General features: G+C 40.3%; 1 protein-coding gene across 6 annotated transcripts in view; it reads left to right on the top strand.

Annotated features, from left to right (window-relative positions):
• Positions 1-25,440, top strand: part of Ddr (discoidin domain-containing receptor 2) — a 334,142-nt gene that overhangs the window by 172,884 nt on the left and 135,818 nt on the right. For all 6 annotated transcript variants that reach the window (XM_076429974.1, XM_076429972.1, XM_076429976.1 and 3 more), the window contains one exon: positions 8,239-8,341. In XM_076429974.1, coding sequence (XP_076286089.1) covers positions 8,239-8,341 — 103 coding nt within the window. The remainder of the gene's footprint in view (positions 1-8,238; positions 8,342-25,440) is intronic.

Raw genomic sequence — 25,440 nt, 5'->3', positions numbered from 1 at the left:
AAAATTTTAATATTAACCGTCACACATCGTCGCGCGACACTCGGTAGTATGTCATCCCCACTCCGCGAGCCAGCGCTCCCTACTCCACTACGCGTTTCCACTCCGACTCATCACCACTTCACTGACCTTTCGCACCGAAGGAGCTCAGTCAGTGTGGTGTTCCTTTCATTCAGTTCAATTTCGGACAATTTCGGACTCCATCAAGAGACGTCGTATTTCCACACACACATATCTTACTATTTCATACCAGTATTCATATATCTTGCGTTCCATATAAAAAAGACTAAAAAGTAGAAAACAAAAAAATATATAAAAAAAACTTTTTAAAAACCACGCTTATATTCAAATGCACGAACAAGGAGAAAATAATTTTTCTAGACATTAGTGACTATAAATAAAAGCGTGGAGCGCCCACGAAGATTACGTCAATATAATTTAACGCTCCTCGCTTTTTTATTTACAGTCACTAATGCCTAAAAAAATTATTTTCTCCTTTTTAGTGCATTTTAATATAAGCGTGGTTTTTAAAAAGTTTTTTTTATATATGTTTTTGACTGATCATTACATGCAGAATCATTCTTGCAGAACATGCAGAACCATCTTCTATTCTGATAATGTTTTGTGGGACGATGATATATGGATCTCTAATGATGTCTGCAAAATATTAGGTGTAGTTAGTCAATAGTTTTAAAGATATAAACAATTAAACTTTCATACATCAATCAAACTTTCATACAACAATCATTCATTGTTGATATACCACGATTTGCAGCTCAAGTTTTCGAAGTTCCATTAGCCGAGTAAGCAGGTTGCGTGAAAGTTCAATTGTGCATATCCTTAAAACTATTGAGTAACTACATCTAATATTTGCAGACATCATTAGGGATCCATATACCACCGTCTCACAACGATGCCTCGGGTCCAACGGGTCCCTCCCTCCCTCCCTCCCTTGTAAGTCTCGCTGAATCGGCCAACGGTCTGAATCACGGGAAAAAAATTCGCGAGGCGTTTGACACGATGGACCGTTCACGGTGTTCGATCGCGTTCGGTAGCACGTCCCATTCGGTCGGGCACGACACCGTTATAATTGTATATTACCGCGGGCAAAATAGCGGGCCGGGCTTTTCGGGCGTCGTGTTTGCATCGGAGCGTCGCGCACGTGCACAACAGAGAAAAATTTAAATTTTACAGCTCGAGTTTCGTAGTCGTGACCGGGTCCGCGTTTTGCGCTCTCCGCTCGGATCGTATCAAGGGAAGAGAAATCCGCGCGGAATCCCTGGAGGCGGTGTATGCAACTCGGCGTGGTGTACCAAGCCACCCCCGCATGTCCCGTCGACCGACCACCCTCTTTCCACTACCCTCCTCCTGCCTCGCGTGTGTGCGTATTTATACACGGCAGAACAAAGGGAGGGGCTAAAAAGTTTGAGAATAATTTTTCTCCGCTTTAGCATCCGGTGATATTACGGCGGGAGGCAATGGGAAAGACAAAACTAAAGTAAATTCATTTTCGTGGAATAGTCGCCGCACAAATGGAACAATATTTTTCCTTCGTTTCGCCTTTTCCACCTTTATCTGGCGAAACGGCTCGCGCGAACCGCGAGTTACGTGACGCCGGGTTCACGGGCCCGTCCCGGGTCGCCCACGATGGTTAAAATCACCGGGACAGGTCTCATTGACAGCGTCTCGGCCGACGAAAATTTTCCGAGAGTTGCTATAACTCGTAGTGCACGTTCAGGCTGTTTTCAAAATAGTTTAAGGGGTCCCAGTGAATGAGGACGTTCTATTTACAAAAATAAGTAAAAAAGAGTAACATTTTTTCATAGTCATAACCAGACGCGTCAGCAGACTCCTATTCAATACGACATAACGACCTCAAGCCCAAAATCAATTATTCTCATAATAATATAGAAATAAACTTTTCCGAATCTTAGAATAGTGTATGCTAGGATTCCAGGGAGGTGCATGGTAGCGCAACAGCCTAGTGCAGCGATTTCGCAACCAAGTTCGCACCAGGTGAATTTCGCTGCTCGTCAGGGAGGCGACCGGCTGCGCGAAGTTTAATTGAAAATTACGTCGGAGCGGGTCTCGAATACGCGCGATAAGGCCGTCGTTGCGGCAAATCCTTCGATTTCGGGTTTCGATTTGCTCGCGCAGCCGGAGAATCGTAGGCGGGCGTTTTGCATCTCGCCCGTGGAATCCCGTTCGTGGAATTGCCGTGTGCGCGTCGAATAGAAGTTGCGAGAAATGGGGGAGCGAAGGGGTTAAGGGGGTTGAAAGGAAGTTCGCTTTGTCGGGAAATTTTTGGCCGTATGGCGAACACCTGCGCGATGTCTGTCGCGGGTTCGCCGAGGTAGTTGTCGACGGTCGGGCGTGTCCGTGTGTTGCGACTTCGATAATTACGGGCACGGTTCATCTCGGCCACAGTTTGCCCCAGTAATGGATGCTGCATAAAGAGGTACAGCTGCTATTCTGCGAAAGCGGGGATCGAAGTTGCGCCGCAGCCAGGATGGCGACAGTTCTAAGGATTGAATTACAAAGAGAACTAGGCCGGTACCTATCCGACGAAGTACAGTCTGTGCGCAACCCCCTCCCACTCTCCCACCGTAGACGGGCCATGCACATTGGCAGTCCGTGGAACAATGGCGAGCATGTCGCGCGGCAAATGTTTTATTCCAGTGAGCAATTATGTCAGTGTACTTAGAGTTTCGCTGCGCGGATGCTCGACGATCCGGTGAGCGGCAACTTCCGGTTACAACGCGAAGCGACGAACCCGGGCCCAGGGCATTTATCTTGCATCGAATTTGTCTAGCTCGCCGACTATTCGTCTTGATTACCAGCACCGAGAGTTGCGTGACTCTGCGTGCCTAATGGATGGAATCTATCCATCATACCGCTCGGTTGTCGCGGAATCTGTTTTCGACCATTTTCATCATACCCTCCAACGCGAAAAGATATTAAGATTCACAGAATTTTTATCCGTTTTATCGTTGCAACCGACATTCTTTATTCTTATTCACAGGCACCCCATAAATTAGTTTAAACAATCATAGCTTCGTAAAAAAATACATACAGACATATCGTATCACATACTCTTCAATGATAAATAGAACGGCTATAAAAAATCAAACAGCGACTTGTGTTCAGTTACTCTAAAGGGGAAAAACATCATCCATCAAATCTTTATAAATATTTTTGTAAATATAGAGGCTTCGCGCTTTAAAATAAATCAAATGAATAAATAAAAAAATGAAATGACTGGTACATACACGAGATTGTCTAACCAAAAATAATCGTGAATCATGATCATTGTGGACTCTCACTGTGGACGTTCACTCCAGCCCAATCGTTTAGAAGGAGTTAATGACTGTTTTCGGGTAACAAAGAGCAACAAGCTTAATTGTCCAACAAACCATTGAACAATATTAACCGGCAGTTTTGCCGGAGTACGGTGTTGAACACGACGGCAGTCGGAGTCGGAAAGCGAGAACAATGCTCGCCGTTTTAAAGGAAAACAAGTTCGCGAACCAGGGCCTTACACGCGAAAATTGTAATTCATGTCGGCAGTTGGCGAACCAGTCTATTCTCCGCACATAGCAGACAATTCGTATACAAAACATAGAAGGGTGAAGCGGGGAAGTTGCAGTATTGAGGGACGTAAGAAACAGGAGCAAAGTTTCGCTCGCTGTAACACTGGCTTACTCATACAAAGTCAGAGGAACTAACTGCTCCGCTATTAGTTCGTGTGACAGTTAAAGTAAACTACGCATTCAACTCAAGGAGGCACTAATTCCGTGTGACCTACATCTCGTATTTACAAACACTGTTAAGCTGATATCTCTCGCGCTTTTTTCAACTGTTTGCCACGGCCGCGCGGTGCGGCGGTCAGATTGCACTTGCCGGGTGGACAAAACTGTTCTCTCGTTGTCAGTGAAACTAAAGGCAGATTTTACAAGTAGACAATGATGCTAGGCGCGATTGTTCTTGCAAGAAACAACATTCGGACCATGTATTTTGGTAATGTTGTCTATCAGATTATCAGAGAATCTTATTGAACATCCGAGAAAAAGGTATTCTTACATTCTTGTAATTTCTTTATTGTTTGAAATCACGCCCACCCATTTTTGTCATAAATGCATAAAATCTATTCTTGTCATTAACTAAATCTGTCTGATATTGTGCGACTTTCTACTTTTGGGTCTCAGCTACTCGCAAACCGATTTTGAATGCGTTGGGATAATTGCGTTAAGATCGTGGCGCGGAATAATATAATTAAACAGCTGTCGTACGGATTACAGAGGGCGTAGCAGAGCCGTAGCATAAAATCCTCATACATGATTAAAGTGATCATAAAATCGAGAGACCCGACGTAGACGGTAGCAAACCCGCGGTCTGACGCGGGTTTACGTACTCGATTTAGACGGTATTAAACTTGAGGAACCCGCTACAGACGGCACTAGACTCGTTTAACTTGATGGAGACATTACTTTAAGCTGTAACTGGTACATCGGCAGCCATATTGCGTGCTTACGTTTAGAACAACTTGTCCCCCGGCATAGAAGCGCCTGGAAAGATTTGGTTTTACCGTGGAAATCCGGCGAGTACACCGGTAAATTTCTTCTCTCTTGTTCATGTTTAATCACGTGAAGCTAATTACAAATGACAGAAAACTCGTACTACGATTTTATTTAATTATGGTGGTCCTCATCGTTCATACTTTGTATTACTATTCGCGTATTATAAGTTTTGATGCTGGAACTGCACGCTGTTTCGTGTATGAATTATCCATCTGTATATCAAATATAAACGACGCAGACAGAGCAGTATTTTTTGACCCAGTTCTGTAGTTTATCGCAACAGTGGTTACGTGTTTTCAAGCCTAATAATTTGTTATTCGTAAACAAGTCATATTTTTGTCCCGTGCAAGTGCAGTACACAGTATTCAATCTTGATAAGGATAAAAATTGTTTTGAAATATTTCGTGGAAACCCCGATACATTTTTGTATGAAACGGATAAATGATTGGACAATACACACACGTGAAAACGAACACTCTTCTATATTTTTCTCTTTCAGTTTCAAAACTATTTTGCAGTAGGGAATCCTTTTTTTGTACACAGTAACAAACTGCGCAATATAAAAAACCTCTGTAAGGACTGCCATCATTTCTTTTATTTACTTGTCACTGATCGCGTATGTTCTCTTCATTGATTTATTAAATTGAAATAGTTCTTTACGTAGAAACGATTTTTATTTCTCTGAAATAAAATGATACTGAATCTTAGCGTTCTCTATGTATCAGTGTGTATATGTAACGTGTCGCACCTTTAAATATGCTTATTAACAGGTACATCTGGTGTAACAATTGCCCGCTTTGACCGCATGCTCATACACGGATAAATCGGAATTACGTGACCAGATAATTGCGCAAATTCGAAACGCGATTCCTTGTCGCGCGTGCAGTAAATGATATTATAAATAAATTAATATCGCTACAAGCAAGGCGGGTATAATTATAACATAAATGGAACGCCATCCGATCCTACGGATAGTTAATTGCCGGTGGTTTATCCGAATGGCGGAAGAAGTACATAAATACGATTAAAATTAAGCTCTAAAAAAACGTAATTTCAGCTGGCTGCAGTTTAATTACAAAAAATCTATTTTTTAAAATCTGAATAAGGGGTGTTTTCAATTAACTTTTCATTAAAAGTCTGGCAACACGAAATTAATTTATTACTGCACATTTCGTAATAATTTGTACGTTTAGTTTTCTACCCCAAGCCCAACAGCAATTGAGAGGTTACGGAGAAGTTACAGATTACCTTCTGGATGCAATGCAACAGACATAAATAAATAAAATATTTTGCTCGTGTGTGCAACTATGATTTATGAACTGGTTTTTTTCTCTTTACTACATTACTTTCTCTGGGATGTGTTTATTTATGTGTTCTAATAGATAGGTAACTGAACATTGTTATTGAATATTTTAGTAGGTGAAACTCAAAGGGTTGCATGCAATCCCCACCACGAAAAATAAATGTCGTTTTCTACCCTTAATAATTTGCTCATAATTGTGAAAAAGATATATGAAATACAGGAGGTAATTTAGAGTATTTTTTTATCTGATTATCTTAATTAACAACCAAGAAAAATATGATAATGTTAAGGGTGTATACCCTCATATTATCTTAAACGAGGGATTAGCAACTTAAAATTTTAGGGGGTTAGCTTTCATCCTAAACGCATTGTTTTGTACACGATACCAATAAAAATGTCGTAGGGTCAGCTGGACCATGCTTATCTAAGTACGAGTTCACATCTGTGAAGGCAGATCACATCGATAATCGCAGATTATTGAAACGGAAACGAAAACTTTGGGCATCTTAATCGACTGTCGTGAATCCCATCGAATATTCGCAGGTTTCCCCAGACACATTCGACGGGATAGCTCATTGAATGAAGATGCCCGCGCGATCCGCCGGACGAAGTTTGTCCTTATAATGGACGACAGCTGAAACCTAGGGGACAGTTACAAACACAAGCAAAGTTTTGTCCGTTATAATGTCACTTCGCGAAGACCATAGCCGGTGCACCAGGGCCCTCTTCCTCCTCCGCAACCTGGCTAATCCCACGTCCGCTGCATTCTGCAGTTTTGAAACTTTCCAGCGTTACTGCAATGTCGTAGCTTAAGTGTACCGGGGTAGCGTGGCCTGTACCCGTGGTCCACACCGTGTCACTATGGATCGACAATTTATTACAGCTGCTTACCCTACGTTAGTTACGTGTTCATCGTTATTTTGAGGCATTACCTGTCCGTGAACAGCTTCCCTCACAGGGAAACCGTGAAGGGTTTGCTCGAATTGCGAAACGATCGTCTGCAATGCAAACGGTGTCCGAAATCACCGTTCTATGCCCAGGAACTTCAGAACATCAACCATTAAACTTTATCACAATAATAAATTTTTATATCGTCTCTATCTGTTTATTTACTAATATATGTATAATATTTCAATCGGTGAAAATGTTTTTTTTCTAATTGCAAATGAAAAGAACTTCTTATTCATGCGTTCATATGTTATAAATTATGAAAGGTACCGGGAAAACACTTCCATAAAATGCTGCTTCTAATAATCTATACATACGCCAGAAAATTTTTGTCATTGGCACATTTCGTTCGTAATTAATCGACTACAGACTTTCATACAACCTCACGTTTGTGGACCTCAATCTCATAGCTTCTAGAATCTGTACCAGTTTAGAATTAGCACGGGTACAATTTTTATAACCGATCCTGTTCTTCTTTCACTGTATATCGACGAGTCCGTCGGTTTCGATGGTCGTGGTTCGAAATGGTAAACTTTTACGACGGTAAGAGAATCAAGAGAAAAATTCGATTGTAGCTCGCCATGGACCTCGATTGGGTCCCTAGCCTGCACAGAAACGAAGTCACGTGTCGGTGACGACTTCTGTTCTCGAGTATTTCGCAGGAGAATTTTCACGTGATCGCGGACCATACCGTTGCGAACATACAGTGGCACATTTTGTGGCGACGTTACGGTTTCCCGGCTCAAAGTGAATTCGAAATTTCACGAGCAAGCGTAATCGATTGTATGAGGCGAGTTGTTCTGTTGCATCGAACTCGATTCTTTCGGTAAAAACTGATTACTGTCCTGTACTGATAAGTAGGTACTTCAAGTTAATTCTATGAAGCTATTGTTTTTAATTCATCTTCGACGACCTTGAACGGTATTTAACATTTATATCAAAACACTGTATATTTGTGAGAGGTTATTCACTTCACAAGATCGCAGTAAAACAAATGTAGAAACTTGTACAGTTTCGAAAGAAATGGGGCAAGTTTTGTCATTGCGTCTTATAAGAACACATACGTTATGAAAATAACAAAATGTAAGTGTAGCTACACTTTCACAAAAAAGATAAATTACTTTGACCTAAACTCGTTCTAATAATTTGATCATTCACTGCATGTTCCGTGTCCATACATTATTCCTTAGAACAGAGAACGAATTTCCCGACAGAGACAAATATGCTTACCCCGGTTCGGCGATCCTTCGAGATCGAGCTCGCCGGTAAATCCTAGCCGAAAATTGACTCGCGTTTTCCATTCATTAGCGTTTCATTTTCTCGCGACTGGTCCCTCAGCCAATTTAAAGCTCGAAGTTGACAAAGCCCAGATGGATATTCGGCTCCGGCTAATACCGCTTTGAATCCTTTCAGGACAATGTACCGCGCCGCTGGGTATGGAGAATGGCGAAATCCCCGATGAAGACATATCGGCCAGTTCTATGTACGATCCCAGTCTTGGTCCGAAACATGCCAGGTAAGTGAACAATGATATCACAGAATGCTCGGGCTGCAGCCGAGCAAGTCGGCCATTTCGGTTCAACACAGGAGTTTCCGGTTTTCCGCAATGTACACGCTCAATCTCTGGACGATTTCGCTTGATTGCGCCAGTCTTAACTGGATTGATACAAATGCGACGGTCTTGTTTAAAACTGGAACTCTTTATCGGGCACGGGGGCGGCGCACAATGGGAACTCGTTAGCAGGAAGTGCCGTTTCCAGTAGAAAATTAGAGCTCGGGATAATTTTTGAAGCTGGGCGTTACTTGCCGCCCATCTGAGCCTCTCGAATAAATTAATTGTAATTTTTCATAGTTTTTTAATTGTCCTATTGCGTCTAGTGCCTCCCACATTAGTGGCAAAAAAATGGCTACAAAAAGATACCCATAATTTTGAGTACCTCCATTCGGTATTGTCAATTTCTGGGATTTATATTATATTATTTATATATTATATTATATATTATTTATATAATGCGTTAGCCAATATAAGATGAGTAAATTTATTTATGTGCCCTAGTAAATGTCCTACATATTTTCTTAACAATACAAATAAACGTCAAGTGGAAGTTATTGATCTTTGAATATAATTTAAATTTCACTTTTGCGCTTACGAAGCAAAATAAAATTAACAAATACATTTGAGAGATTCAATAACAGCAACTCGCAGAACATGACCAGGGAAATGACTAAAGTAATGGTACAGTGTAACTCATTCATTTTGACTTGTATAATTAAAAACGAGCAGCGTTGCCAGCGGAGCTGGTAGCTGTAGTAGAACGCCTTTAGCTGTTATGTCAGCAGTGTTGGCAGTTGAAATAGAACGGTCCTATTTGTTGTGCCAGCAATGCCGGTAATTGGAGCGCAAAGGGTTAACATCTACTTGAGACTAAAATCTTACAGCTGGGGCAAATATATCATATTTAAATGCTCCACAATCTCTGAAATAAAAACAATTTATGGTGGGCAGTGCAGCATAGACGTTTTTACTTCCTGTACCTGTTTTATTGATAAGGAACCTGCTTTGCAGCTATCTTGCACGTACGATAAAGATTTACTAAACATACCGATTATAAAAGTGACTGATTTTTGTTGTTTTATAAAAATTACACGATTATGAATTTATTTAGATATTTATAATAATATTTGCTGGAATTTATTCAGTAATTTCTAGTAGAAGCATCTTTATGACTTTATATATAGTGAATGTGAAATAAATAATCTGCTACTGGTTATGTCATAGTGGTACGTTTATCGTCGATTTTGTAAAAAACGAAGAATTATCCTCAATTTATGAACGATCCCGAATAATACTCTTGCCTTGTAATTAAAAAATTCTAATAATATCGAAAATTTTTATAAAGACTAAATTTCCAAAATTAATAAACGTGTTCCAATATTTAAGACTAATAATGTCCAATAATTACATCATAATTGGAAAGGTATAGTATCGAAAAACAATTTCCTTGGTCACCTATTACATAAAATAGTAAAAGTAAAAGAAGTACCACGTATTAATTAGGAATCCCTTACATTATTTCATCGGTAAAGATCACGATCAATTCTACAAACAATTTTCCGACCAAGGAACATAGATTTACGCTAATTTCCCCGTAATTAAGAAAACATTTTGCGAGAATGGTAATATCGAAAATCGTTTAGCCGGGTAATCCTTCGAGCATGGAATGACTAAGGTAAAAGAACTGCCTCCGTCGGCCATTTTTATAAAGCTGGTAATAAAATTTCAGTTCACTGCATGCACTTCAACTTGCAGTAGGTTTATTTCGCGCGGTGTAACATAGCGCATCGCTGCAAGCGTTTAACTTTGCGGCTGTATACGTAAACAGAATGGTTGCTTGGGCTATGGTTGAGGGAATACGGCGTTGAAAATAAATCTTCGCGTTAGGAGGGTTAAGCTCGATAATTCGACGTCCGCGGCGTCCGTTAAGCTCTCTAATCGCGTCGAAATTCTTTCTATTTCGCAATCTGGGTCGCGTGACGCGAGCGAACGTTTCACCAGCAATCCACTGGCCGTGTATTAGCGAGTCCACTAGGCGGGTTCAGTTTATTTCTTATTACAACGCTGAGATTAAAATCTCCAGGCTGCCCGAGGCTGACTTCCCCCTTTCTCTCTCTCTCTCTCCCCCCCTCTCTCTCTCTCTCTCTCTTTCGTCTCCCTTGCCGTGTCCTGGCCTGCATTAAAATTTTAAAATGCAAACGGCCTGAAAAGCGCGCTTGTAAAATTCTGTTATCGAGTGTTCGAGTGAATATCAGATATTGAAGACCGCAACACGAACGGAAGCTTGTAAACTGGTAATATGAAAATAATCGCCAAGTCTCCACGAGAACCGGGAGAATCAAGACTACCAAGCATCTTCGTGGATAATCTCTGTCTGAAGAATTTCTTACTTGGATCACTGATAAGGTCCATGGCATGTCCCGACCCCCGTTCGTTCTTTACTTTACCGTTAGAATGCTGATGTTTATGCAAATTTACTGATGTTTGTGCAAGTTAAATATTAACCCATTTACATCATACGAGCATCAATGTGTGAACTATTTTTACAGCTTTTCCGAATACTTGTACTTGACATGAAATTAACGCATGACTAGACCAGGATAAGTAAATCATTTTTGTTTCCTTTTCGATGACTTATCTAACTTAAAATAAGATCAAAATTCTATTAATTTGTTTGCTATAGGGTAAGGTTGATCAAGTCGTACCCCTTAAGAAAAAAACCGTATAAAACTTAGGATTTATCAAATAAATAGAAATTAAATGTGTTATTCAAAACTTGTGTTAATATTGTTGTTATTTATTATAACGAAATTAGAAAATCTATATGCTCTTTCACGTAAAATAAACTAAATCTTTGAAAACTTACATCGGTACGACTAATGGAACCGGTTTCCTGTGTCGTACCTTTTTGCGAAAAAAATCAATATTTTGATGATCAAGATTATGCGATGTTGATAACGAGCTTTCACCCCGAATAAAAATCACGAACGCAGATTAGCCTTTGTGAACTTCCCCGGTAGTCTATCGTTTGTCAAAAAGAGGGATCGTCTTCCTAACATTTTTACTAGCGATATTGCGACCCTGATTCGTAGCGAGCGTCGTTCGCCTGACACCCAAATCGATTCGGCACATTTACGAACCGAGGCAATTTATGAGGGTCACTCGTAACGCGCCGCGGAAAATCACCGTCCGATATCTGTTAATAATGCGTTTCGATATCCGCGTTTCGTGACGGGAAGAGTAATGCCCCGAGGAAGATAGAGAAAGGGATGGGGCGAAGGCACATGCTTGTATCTTTTCATTCACACTTTTCAACGGTAGGTCATTCCAGCCCCTCGTCGTCAAATGTAAACAAAACGCTGCCGAGATAAAACGGAGAGCTGGCTAGCCGATCGGCGAGGCGTGGTCATCGTCAATGTTATCGGACAGTGTAAAAGAGACGACGACGCGTTGTATCGGAAAAGTGTTTTATTCGCTGCTCGGGGATCCAGTTCTTGTCAAAAGAACAAAATCGAGTGGATGGAAAGCGATCGTTGCCAGCAGAGGATTAATTTGGAGTCTCTTCGTTTATTTTAGAATACAGAGACGGTTGGTCATTTTTAATCGAAGCGCTTTTTGTTGTTGCCTCACTTGAACTGATTGCAGTGATAAGAATACTGCGAAATGGCTCTCGCGGGATGTGCTTGAACGGACGTTGCTTTGCTGGATTTATTACTGAAAAATTTTGCTGCAATGTACTCGAGATGGAGGAAAAAAGAGATTCTGTTTTTGGAAAGATTTGTAAGATGGGAATGATGAGAGGAAATTCAGTGTAAATATTTTATAAATAACCAGTATTTAATTTGCACATCAAAATCTCTGCAACTGTTTGTTCTTGCCAATTACCATTTTAATAAAGTAACACATGCCGATAATTTTTACTGCTCGTTTATAGAGACACGTGATGAAAACTTCAAACAGAATCTACTAAATAGAAATATTATACCTTGTAGAACGAAATAAAATACGGAAATAAACACCTCAAGATAATGTGTTCAGGTGGAGTGCGGTAAGTCCGCCCTAGTTTTTGCAAAGTTGGACTTTAAACTGATGTATTTTCAGTCTGGTATGTACGTTCTTGGTATCAAACTCTTGCCACAGTTATTACTGATGAATTAGTATTCTGTAGGATTCTAATTTTGCTTGAAAATTACCATTTTGATAGGATATTGTGCAAAGTGTCCACTAGGACGCATTTGCCCCGAAAATGGGGCAAGTCAGTCTCTGAGAGGTAAAAATGCTTTCGAACCTTGTTTCAAGAGTGCTACGGGGCAAGAAAAGAATTATTATCAAGCCTGCTAGAAAATGCTTTTTATTGAATTAAATATATTGTTTAGTTGTACAGTTGTATAGTACGTATAGTACGTACCCATACAGTACGCACTTACCCCAGCGTGATAGTATGCACTTGCCCTGTGTAGTAATATTTACGGGACAAGATCATCTTGGTGTTTTAATCAATAAATTTTAAAAATACAATAAAGACGGTTCATTTAATGTAAACCTACATCAATATTTGTTGTACTTACCTAAAATAAGAACAAAGAATATATTAATAACTTGTAAACGATTACACTTTTAGGGTAACCTCAAAGTTGTACGTGTACCTCGCACGTGACTGTTTGGCATTGGTTGATTTAAGCGAGGAAAACACCTTTACTCTTGGGCGACATCTATGTCAAATAGTTCATACTAACTTATACTACATTAATAAATACAAGCTAGAGAAACGTTCATATTATAATAAAAATAACCAATTAACGGACTTGCCTCGTAGACAGACTTACCCCACTCCACCCTTACTAATAAGAAAGTCCAAATCGTTATAGCCCAAAAGAGAATTGCTCGGGGAGGGGGTTAAAGAGTCTAGCTTAATTTTCGAATATGCATAGACGGCATAGCCCCCAACAAGTACAATCAGTAGAATATCCTGTTAAAGTTCGGCCAAACATTCTGGCAGCAGCCTGCGTACAGCCGTACACGGGTCCGGTTCGATGTAACGGGGGATAGAATCGAGTGGGTGGTTGGGTACGAGGCGGCGCGCGGGGGTGTAAGTGAACTCGACCCCTACAAATTACCTCCAATTTCGTGTAAATTCCTCGTTCCTGCGTCAGCATAATACCTGTATTAGGACGGCCAGCTCTGGCTCTTAGGCGGCAATAAATCTGTATTAGGGCGAGGCGTTGCTCCTCCTAGTAAAAGGGGTAGACCAGCAAAGGGATGGTTTGGGGAGCCAGCTAATTTTTCACGACCGCGATCCGTTCGCGACGGTGTCTGGCGAGATTGGCCCAAATACGATTCGGCCCGGCTCAGAAATAATCTCCATCCACCGATATCCCAGCCCCGTTCGAGCTTCGATCGCGAATAATCTAGATTCTAACCCTCGTCCCTTCGGATCCGCGAAGAATCAGTCGCTCGCGGTCGTTAATTAGACCCGGGCGCGGCTTTGGATTGTTCCTGAAGCCGTTAATCCTTCTTCGGAGTTACCGAAGATATGTTTCACCTAGAATTTCCGTGTGGCACCTGGGGATCGCGAACGAGGACCTGCTATCTTCGAAATGAGCGCGGGAAACTAAAGGGCTAGCTAAAATAGTACTTCACATAGTAAATAGTAGGTAGTCTGTCTTATTTTATATCATATGCGTACTATATCACACATAATCAGAGAAATTTATTTGACGCTCGGTAGCAGCATTTACTTCAGCAATAGTCAGCATTAGAGTGCGGATCTTTATGCAAAATAAAAATTTTCGGAGTTGCGATGTTAAACTGGAATAAAACCGAAAATTATTTTATTTTTTAATATGTTTAATAACTGCTGCAAATAACACAGGGGAATTAAAAATTCTTTTAATGTCTTTGCTGTCTTAAATTACATCTACTCATTTTTGTCATAAATGCATAAAATCTGTAATCCAGTTATCGTAATTGCAGTAGTCTATTAAAAGTAATGTATCGAGTCCGCGGACTCATGATGAAAATTTTGAACAGAATCTATTAAATATGTTGGTCATCAATTTTCTTCAAACCAAAATAAAGTTTTCTTTTCATTTCTCACGCTGTGTTTCTTCTCCGCGAAATGTTCATAAATTAGAACGAACAAGCAGAAACAAAGAACAAAGCGAAATGAAAACGCTGGAAACACGCATGTTGAAATCTCAATTTCTGAAATAACAAAGGAGTGACTTGTGTATCGTAAATCTGATCTAAGCTCACGTATCCCTAACAAGATCCGAATTCCTTTCGCGGTCATCGACTCTGCACTGCGTTATCTCAGTAAGATTCCCGATAAACCGCAACTCGTCACGCTAACGCACGATTATAATTATAGATGAAAGATACGTTTCCTTTGCGGAGCCAGGTCTTTCATTACTGTCTGGCAGCTGGAGAGAGATATCGTTCGATCAGGGGTTACATTGTAAATGTAAACGCGACCGTGGCGACGCGACGCGCGTTTTATCTGCGACTTCACGCAGAGAAATTACACTGCGAATTATTGGCTGTGGGGGAGGTTTTCGCGTGGAATTAAGTGTGGATTGTTATTGTTCCGATTAAGGATTCAAATGCCTTGGAATTAATCCTCTTTTCCTTGTAACCAGCAATACTGAATAACAAACTGAGATATGCGCAGTATACGTTACTAAATTTAAAATATTCTATGCAGTAGATTGAGATGCTGTGTGATTGGTTTTTCAGATAATTGCTTATATTACCTAATTAAAACTAATCTACGTACCTTAGAAAGTTACTTTTAGTATTTAATTCAAATTATTCTGTAGTACTTAAATTAACCTATTCTGTGTGTCTGATCGAGATGCCTCGATTTCTGTTTCCGAATTTTGTTTTATGTTTATTATTTAAAGAACTTTTCAGATCACTATCATCCCACAATTAAATGCCGTGAAAGAACGCCACTCATTTGCGTTTAAGTATTTGGAGCGGCTAAATAAAACTAGGAAACAAGAGACTATGTCTCTTTTGTCATCATAACGCCATTCTCGATTAAACCAAGCACAACTCCAACGTATGTATACAGGGATCCTCGAGAATCGACGATTGTTCCGCTTGTATTCTATCCGCGATCCAGTTCAGTCCCATTCACTAGTCAACTCCTATTCATTTGTATTTGTTCCCAATATTAGCTTCTATTACCAGCCGTTACTTTCAAAGCAACAGCAATGCGCAATTAAAATAAACCTCCATATAAAAAAACTAACTATTTCGCCTTCGCACACAGTCAATAATATTAAAAAATATCTTAATTGAAACAAACATCGTTTTCAAAAATTTCGTACACTTCAATCGAATCCAACAGCCGCGAATTACTTTTAATCTATCGAAATCCCTCAGGAGTAAAATCAAGCTTTATTTAATCCCAATCTCTAAAGGCTTAGTCAATATTTTATTCTTTCATTAACCGTGAAGCTGTACTCCATATTTTCGAACGGTAACGTGTTTGAACCAATTAGCGAGTAATGAAATTTTTTAATTAACTTCCCGTGTCCCCGTTCCCCGAGCCGCGAATTTAATAAAGATTCGCTGGCGAAGTTAATCAAAACATTATCGTTTTGGAATAATTCGGCCGATTGGCCGCGCGACGATTTTCGGAGCGAGAGCATGATTTCCGGGTGAGTATGCATCTGCAACTTTAAGCAACTCGGCTTTTGTCTTCCGTAACAAACACTGTCGTGTCTCGTTCGAGCGTTACAACGCCGACCTATATTCGGCTTAGCGCTCGGGCGTTCTCGATTTTCCTCGGCTTGAAATATGCAGCGCATTTCCATCGCATTGTTGCCGCACAAAGGTCCGGGAGTTTCGTACAGACGGTTTTGCAATCGGCGAGAGAGGGAGAGAGAGCAAAAAAAATGTGTATCGTAAGAACGCGAGCGCGAGAAGAGCGTTTGTGGACCACTGGGCGTGTAAACGGCTTTATGCCCGTGCAGTATAGTGAGTCAACCCTCGCTGGCAACGACAACATGTCACAGCCACGAAATTCCTCGGTCTCAGCCGATGGAACCACGCCATTATTCTTTTTCCATTAAATTTTCACACTCTGTGCAGAAGCATAGGGAAATCGTTGAATGAAATCGTTCGGTTTTCGACGAATTGAACTTCGAAATTCATCAAGCACATGTGAGCTGTTCTTAAGCAAGTTTTAGTAAAGTATTAAGCGTCCCACTTGACCGTTTTTATGCTAATGTGTTGAATATAGAAAGCTCGAATAACTGATCACACACATTTGGATTATTCTCATATTTCTTAGGTTTTGATTTATTGGTTAAATAACATCTTTATTGTGAAACTTGTATGGTTGGCTGCAAATTGAAAGTATAATTTAAAGAAATAGGAATCCAAGACATTTTATATTTTACGAAATTGTCTGCGAGATTCCATAAAAGTAACAGTCTATTAAAAATAATTTTGATAGACAGAATGATACATTTGAAAAATAAAAACATTTGTCTTGGCAAGCTTATCGAATAAGCTATAATAGAATATAGTAGTAAAAAACTATGTGCCAGGTTAGTTTGTATTTTCAACCGTTGTCCAGTTTTTTACACCACAATCAGAACCATTTATACTTTTATACAAATTCGGTAAAAAAGTTACACCTACAATTTGTTTTATTTTCATTGTTTCGAAATTCCCGACAAATACGAACGAGCTTATGGACTGATCTAGTATTTATGGGAAAGAGAATAGGTTCACCATGGTCAAACAAATACTACCTGTGTTTGGTGAATTTTTAAATCCAATTTTCTCGGAAGCTATGCCTCGGAAAAATCAATTTTATTTGTTCTTACACAAAGAATCAATTTATGTTTTCATGATGTGTACATACGTAATCAATTTTTAATTTACTGATTTGAATAACAGCTACTCATTCTTGTGATAAATGCTAAAATCCGCTGTCTAGTTATTAAGCATGCTGATAAGCTATCTCATAGTTTGAAAGCGACGGTAATGATTTACCATAAATTGTTTGGAGAATAATTGTTGCGCAATAAAGATGATAAACCGGCAATGTAATTATAAAATATCTTGGAGAAACTTTACAGCTATTCCGGTCGATGTTCATCTCGGATGCTGCGGTTCTTTGTTCTGAAATTCTTCAACTATCTTTGGTACTGACCTACATTCATAGTCTATTCGAACAGCTACGAGATATCGGTTTCAATTAAAGATTCAACGACGAAAGTGATATTTTTGTTTGACGATAAATCGATCTGAAAAGTTTTCCAGATAGCCTATATATAGGATCGTTCTCTGTCTTCAAGAAAACGAAATTGAAATCATCAGAAATAGCAATCAGAAACTAAATAAAAAAACAACATCAAATATGCTGGGACACGTTCCGCTGAAATTAGGCGTCAGTGAGAGTAGAAGGGGGGAAGAGTGATAAATGGATGAGGGGACTAAATATCATAAAAAAAACTAAATGTGCTCGGACACACATTCGCATGAAACAGAATATTATCATACACATCCTGAATTCCTATTTATAATATACAAGCTTCTATAAAAGCACATAGATCTATAGATCCGTTCCGAATGAACCTGCGACAAAGTTCACAAAGAAAACTGTTACACTATTTAACCAAACTATTACTCTTCCCTCTATTATTCCAGAATTCGATTGTTTCCGCACGTGCAAAGGTGCACCTGCAAAACGCGGTCGCGCTGCATCACGTTTTTACATAAATCGATTCGTCGAATCAATCGCACGCATAAATCGCCCACGGGTCGTTGGAAGCTCGACGATTTACTCGACACCTGCAAACCCATTTGTGCAAGAGTCGCTACGGGTAGCATTAAAAAAATACACACAACTGGAACTGCGCTTTGGAAGTGCAAACAGTTTCCTGCAGCGTGTTTCGGTTATCGCAGTAAACCTGGCAGCGGAAACACCTCCTCGGTTATGGTATTCATTACAGAATACCCTAAAGATACATCCGAACTCCACGGTTCCGCAACTAATCAAAGCAGTTCGTTTTGCAGTTCCCCGTGTACATAATCAAAGCTGCTGCGAGTAGAAGGAGTGGGATCATTTCCAGTCCCGTTGGCCGGGGAACGTGCCCGGTATTACATCGCGTGAGCTTAAAATGCCAGACACGAAGAACATTCGGCTGTGCCTCGCGGCTACGCTCGCGAAAAAAAAAGCAAATCCATCGACCGACGGAGACTTTCTGCGAAAAAAGAACCCGTGTGTACGTCATTTTAACGGGAACGCGGCTAGACGGACGTCGACCGTGATACAAGGGGGCGAATCGGGTTAGGCGCGATAGAACACATTCGCTGGCAAAAAGCTGCGATCGATAAGGGCCCGCGAGTATCATGAGGACGTGGCCTAGGAGAAAAGTTTTCGTTTTCGTGGCCGCTTTACTGGTATCGTTTTTAATACCGCCTCGAAAAACAGCATGCGTGGAATGGTCATGTCGAGTTCGGGGCAGAAGCCAACTGGGAGAACGATGAAATGGGAAGATGCTGGCTGACCCATTCATGTAATATTTAATTACTCTGATTACTTGGAATCATATTTAAAGAACCTGTCTAATAATCTATGAACATCATATACAAAATTTCAGCAGAAAATATTTATTGTATATTCAATTTTTAAGCTATACAATATCTGAGAATGGCATGGAACATACTATGATAAGAACATGGTGATGACTGGCTCAGTGATTCATATTTCTATGGCAATTGATATTTACGATTTTGTGAATAATTAATTGATGTAGTACAGAGAAGGAAATTATACAAGAAGAACAATATTCCTGTTTACACAAACTGGAGTATAATATACTAAGAATTATGGTGGTGTCAGTGAGCCAGATTCGACATATTTAACATTATCGTTATAAAATCTGTTCGGAAAATTTTTAAACGTACTCAGGTATTTGCTGATAATAAATTTTTAAATGTTTTCGGTGCAACGGTTCGATCGGTACTCAGGTGCATGGTTAGTTTATCTCGATCGATGATACGTAACGGGATCTAGGAAATCTTCGAAAAGTTTGATTCTTTCGTACCTAATGTATTCAGTTTCGTTATAAATTCATAAAATCCGCAGTCTAGTAATCGAGAACTCAGGATTATTCTTATTATTACATGAATATGTTAAAGGAAGATCGTGAATTACATTTCGATATTGATCGATCTTTTTTACCTTTCTTATTATATATTCCTGATAATCTTAATAATTTGATATTTTTCATAATTTCACCCTTGCTCTATTTCTACTTTGTCAAAATCTAATTACTTTCCTTAAAATTTATTACAGTAAGAGAAGTATTTGGCAGTAGCTTTCTACGGTATCGATTTTCCTCCTAAAGATCGTCAATTTTTCTCAAAACGAAGTGAAAAATGTCTGATAGCCGAGAGCACCTAGATTTTTATTTCTAAAATAAGCTTACACGGTTTGATATGAATCGATCTAATAGTTCCGGAAAATGTGATATCGAAAAATACGCTTTTGAAGCACTCGGAGCTGTATGAAGCACGCTTTTAGGAACATGCTTTGAACTTCGTTTACAACTTCATGAAGCATGCCAACATGTGAAACTCAGAAAATGTTGTGAAGGCGTACTATGAGGAAATGTCGGAAAACAGAAATTAAAAATTTCGAAGCATATGAGTAGGCCAAACATTACAACTTCAATTGAAAATTTGAAGAATACTAAAGATTTAATACGAAATTATTTAAATACTTAAATAATCAAAATACGAAAAGTGCATCGAAGTAATGTTTTCTTTGAAGCGACATTAAAGCATATAAAAAAACGTGTATTGTACGATATTAGCAAATATAAAGTTTTACATACTTAAATGTACCTGAGAAAATTTATACATGATTTTAGAAAGGTTCTGGTATGATACTCGTATTCTGAGTAAACACTGTATCACTTAAGGATTATTATTACAACAGTAAAGATACATCATTCTATTTAAAAAGAATTCACCGACGACCTCAAAGCCGCTTGAAAGGATGGTCTCCCAACAAAATTTCCCGTATCATTACACCTTAAAACCGCGTAACGTTGTTCCGAAGAGCATTTCCGCAGGGCCATAAATATCGGGGACATTTTCACTTTCCCTCGCCGGTAACCCAGCCTGTATAGCATCGGACCAGGATAGATAGAAACGAATGGCGTCGAAGGAAAAAAAATAAGAATGGTACATAGTTCGGAGCATGACAGGCCAAAATCTTCGACGGTGGTAGGAAGGACATAGGGTAGAGGGTGGGGGTTGAAAAGGCGGAATCACGCAGACATAAAACGTCCTGCGCCGTTACGTGTGCTTTCAGCGAGCGAAGCCAACGAAAAATGGTGGCCATATTCTCCCGACCTTCCAGCCGGGCTATCTTCCACTTTGTTACGATTCGAAAACCCCGCTGGCTCTGCTACCTCTCTCGTTCCAGTGATTTATGGACCGACAACTACACCCCCGCGCCTCTCTGTGCTCTCCTCGCGTCCAATAGTTCGTGTATTCGGCTTCTTTTTTCATCTTCTATTCGCCGCAAGTTCGTCGCCCACGTCGTCTACGGGAACCAGGTATGGTACCGTTGGTTCCCGTTGGTTCCCGCTGGCACGACGAGCCCCGATACGTCATATTATGTCCCCGGAAAACCGTGGTTACCCCTGTGCCTCGCGTGACGACGTACCGACCATAAATCTTGGACAGGTGCGCGAACCCGGCCTGTGTATCAATGCGAACCACTGGCTGCCACCATTCTCTCAGCCCAGAATTCAACGAGTGTCCCAAGTCTGTTCCCGGGACCCGAGCCAAGATCGCTCGAGTCTTCTCGCAAACGGAATTTAGGGGTGTCCCAACGTCCCCCGGGAACCCGACTGACCCGATAACGATCATTAAACGTGATCCGAAAGCTGCCCGTGTCACCAGATCGCGAAACAATTGCTTTACTCTTACAATTAGTCCTTCGGGGACTACCGCCGATTGCTGGTTTCTTTCTGTGATGATCGATGGAGTATCACGCGGTATACGTTACCAATGTGATTTAGGCTTATGCTGTTATTACTAGCTGTCTATGAATTATAGGAAGTGGGCGACATCAGGTGAAAATGTGTCACACACAATAATCTGAGCACGTGTAATTAATACCCTGAATTTTATGCATGTGGGAAAACAATTTTCGAGTGGAGTATAAAACAGCAGAAGAAATTAAAGAATTTAAGTATGCGTTATAAATACGTTCGGTTATGTTCAGTCTGGACTATATTCAATTAATTCTGTAATTCCTAACTGCAAGTGATTTGCACAACGACATGAACAAATTCATTTCATTTCAATCGACCAACCATCATAGAATAAATCTGAATTAATAGGAAATAAATAATTCAAGTTGAATGTAGAATCAAAATTAATTTGAACCAAAATTAAATAGACTTGAGTTCTATCGCACGACACAAGTGTAACAATGACGACAATGCGATTCGAGAATAAATTTAAATAAATGAAAAATAAATGATTCTCTTGAACACACAATATTGATTTCAATAAAAATAATCTTGTTTTCTATTGAATGATGAAATACAGAGACGGTACGCACCACGTAAAGGTCCTTGTTTTGCGTCGTACAGTTTCTGCATCTCGGTGATAAGCGACGCGGTTGACAAGGTCAGAGGAAGGCTCGGAGATAACGAAACACGCGTGCGTTCACTTGAGTTTTCGCGGTTGTAATGAATCGCGGTCGGTCCCATAGGATCGTGCGGGTTGGAGGGGGGAGGGGGCAAGAGGACTGTAGTCGCTTATAAAAACTTAGACCACGATTGTCTCCGGATTGGGACCAGCGCGGTGCGGCGCAGCGCGAAGAACGAGGTTACCTTCGAGACAATACATGACGTCACGTTCTCCTCGTTCCAACAACATACCAAATAGACGGGGCGAATAGTGTCGTCACATCCTCGTTGGAATTTTGGGACGTTTGAGGACTCAAATTAAAGGTGGTACTTTGTTCTATGTGTACTTGAGTTGAAGATGAAACACGAAAGCGTATGGAAAAATCAATGCAACCTGACTGTCACCTCATACAAAATTGACTCGATTTTATAGGGATACTTCGAGACAATTTGACAAAAAAAATGTTTCCAGCAAGAATTTTGGTACGTATAAGAGCTTAACTTAAAGATGTGCTCTACTTTTCCCCATCTATTACGTCTCCTTCATCCAACCATTCACTCTGTCTATCTCCGATTTACGTGCACCTTACTATCTCAAAAATGGACGGCTATTTACGACGACAGTATTATAAGATCCTAGCTGCGCAGCTTCGATAACACTATACCTGGACATTTAAAATCCCGCGGCCGTCACAGTTTTACGCGAACCAGTAAAATTTTCATTCAACAGTTCAAGTTTCTTCAAATGATTCTTTGATACAGCTTGCCAAAAGTATCCTCAAATGTAAAGTTTATTGCCACACGAAATGAGAACGACGTAATCGCCGTAGGGGGCGGAGGAGGTGGCAGAGGAGTAAGAGGGCAGGGACGGGAACATAATTTTAAGGGGAGTTCTTTGTTCGGGAGTGCTTGCAAGGATTTACAGTGGAAGTTACTTTTAATAAATTCCGCTCGAACGTGCCCGGAGAATAGGTGGACGAACAAATCTGATAAACGAACGTCCTGCCGGTCTTAAAGTCCGCGCGGCCGACTCCGCCACTCGAAGAGAACACCGTTTTAATAGGCGAACTCTATTTTAATAAAGCCAGGGCAACGCAGCGGCCGTTTCACGATCCCCCGTCCGTTTCAACGTCCCGCGGAAATAAAATATACGGCCCTCCGACCCGCTATATCTTGGAGATCAATCGGTAACTATTAAGTTGGCCGACCCTTAAAAATGCTTTATCCGTAAAAGCCGCGCCGCCGCTTTGAACGTTAATCCCCCCGAGTCTCTTTGTTTCCCTGGGTCTATTCCTGCATCCGGTCTCTGACTCCCCGTTTCATCGCACGAGAGCACTCTTTTATCCGATATGATTCGCTCCGAAAACCCGGTGACATTTTTATCGTAATTGCGCCCCTCGACACAGATCCGGTTCGCGGCGAAAGCATCGCGGTTAAACTCCCGGACAAGAAAATTGTTTGCAAATAATTGCGAAACGTTTTACCCCTCTGACGGATCACCGATACACCGACTAGATCTTAACACTTTAGTTAAGAGTATTCGTGGAACAGGCTCTCCGTTGCTGCCACTGTCTGTCTCGTGAAATTGTACATCCTACAGATAGTGAACATACGCACTAAAGAACGAAGTAAAGCAATTAAATGCGTTTGCGAATACAGATATAGGCGGGTTGTAGATCGTGAATCATAAGTAGGGTTCGATGCATTTACAGCAAAAATTGGTGAGTGCTATTGCAAATAGTAGAAAGATTAAAAGAATTTACGAATATCAAAACATTTCTTACGACTTAATAAAACCATTCAAGACGAAATTAAATATCTATTTGGTTCCTACGTTTTGCAGTTAATTAAACAATTTTTATTTTGCATAAAGATCCACAGTCTATTTCTTGTCTTGGTAATTTTATGAAGTCGACAGTAACATGTACAATGGTACTCTTAAATTCTTTCAATATTTGTACCGTTTCATGCTTTATCTCTTCTTGTTATAAAATCTGCAGTTCAGTCACAACATTTGATTATATAATTAATGCGGTGAATAGAATTGATATTAAAACGTTCTTTAACAGGCAGCATCTGTTGACTTGCGATTTTCATGAATCACATTCTCAGAATCGCTTTTCGCTCTTAATACCTCGTTCCGAATTTAACCTGACCCCTGTCCATTCCGAAGACCAGTACTTTTTAACCATGTCCGGCTAGAATTCATGTGAAATGATTCATTTCGAGGAGGATCGTGTAGTCATTCCGCTTAATATTCCAGCGCATTTCAACAGTGGCAGTTCGCCTCCTCTTGCAATCTGACAGCGGAACGAGATGAGTAGTCAGCCCCATTCTGACCCGTATCATATTTGTTCAATCAAACGCCCACGAATAAATTTGTTCCGGTTTTTAAGTTGACGCTGGAAATATCGCTAACGGAGCCGTGGATTTGTGCATCTATTTTTTAAAAGCACACGAATGCGGGACTTTCAGATTTGGCACATAAGTGTCTGTATGACCTCAATATTTTTACAACAATCTATTGTAGATCTTTGTAGACTCTATCGTAAATCTTTTCAACTTTTAACTGTAGTGTATTCAGTCTTACGTTTAATTTCATGTAAGCTGATTGATTATAACCCCGATGCCAGTACAAGCTATTTCAATAAACAATGTTAAAAAAATTTGTCAAAATAGGCGAGAATAACAACGTATAGAATCTCGTAAATAATTATTTTTAACATATGAGACTTCATACCTGTTCAAAATCCAAATTCGTGTCTAACCAGACGATGCCACGGCCAAATCGATGTTAATACGACCTACATTAACAAACACTGTAAAAAATACGCGAGAGGCACAATAGAATTTTCTGAATAATCATTTTTAACGTATAGGACTTAATACCTTTTCAAAATCCAAAGATTCGCGTCCAAGCAGACGATACCGCAGTCAAACCGGAAAAGTTCAATGAAGCGATATTTTTCCTATGGAAGGAGTCCGCTGCATCCGGTAGAAGTAAAAAGTGTCATTCCTTCTATTATAATCCATCCATTGGTTCGAATGTAGCAGCCTGCTGCACACTGCACATCGCACACGGCCGCAACAGCCTCGATTTGCATTTCGCCGGCGTTCCCTTTCCCTCAAATATTGACGTGCACTTCCAAAAGTTCGCACAACGCTGAAACAAACTTCAACTTCGTCTTGCAAAATTACAGAAAATTCTGGCCACGACATGTAGGTCAGGCCCGACAAGAATCAACGATAGACCGATTTTCCGATAGAACAGAACAGAACGGAACAGCGGTGCGCGCCGTTGCATTTTGCTATCTTTAATAATCCCCGAAGAGTACTATAATATCGCAGAGCAGCTCCGCCACGGAGATTAGTGCCACGGCT

Source organism: Lasioglossum baleicum, chromosome 9 (genome assembly GCF_051020765.1).
Source record: "Lasioglossum baleicum chromosome 9, iyLasBale1, whole genome shotgun sequence".
NCBI lineage: Eukaryota > Metazoa > Arthropoda > Insecta > Hymenoptera > Halictidae > Lasioglossum > Lasioglossum baleicum.
The sequence above is the reverse complement of the archived record's forward strand: the minus strand, read 5'-3'. Positions and strand labels throughout refer to the sequence as shown.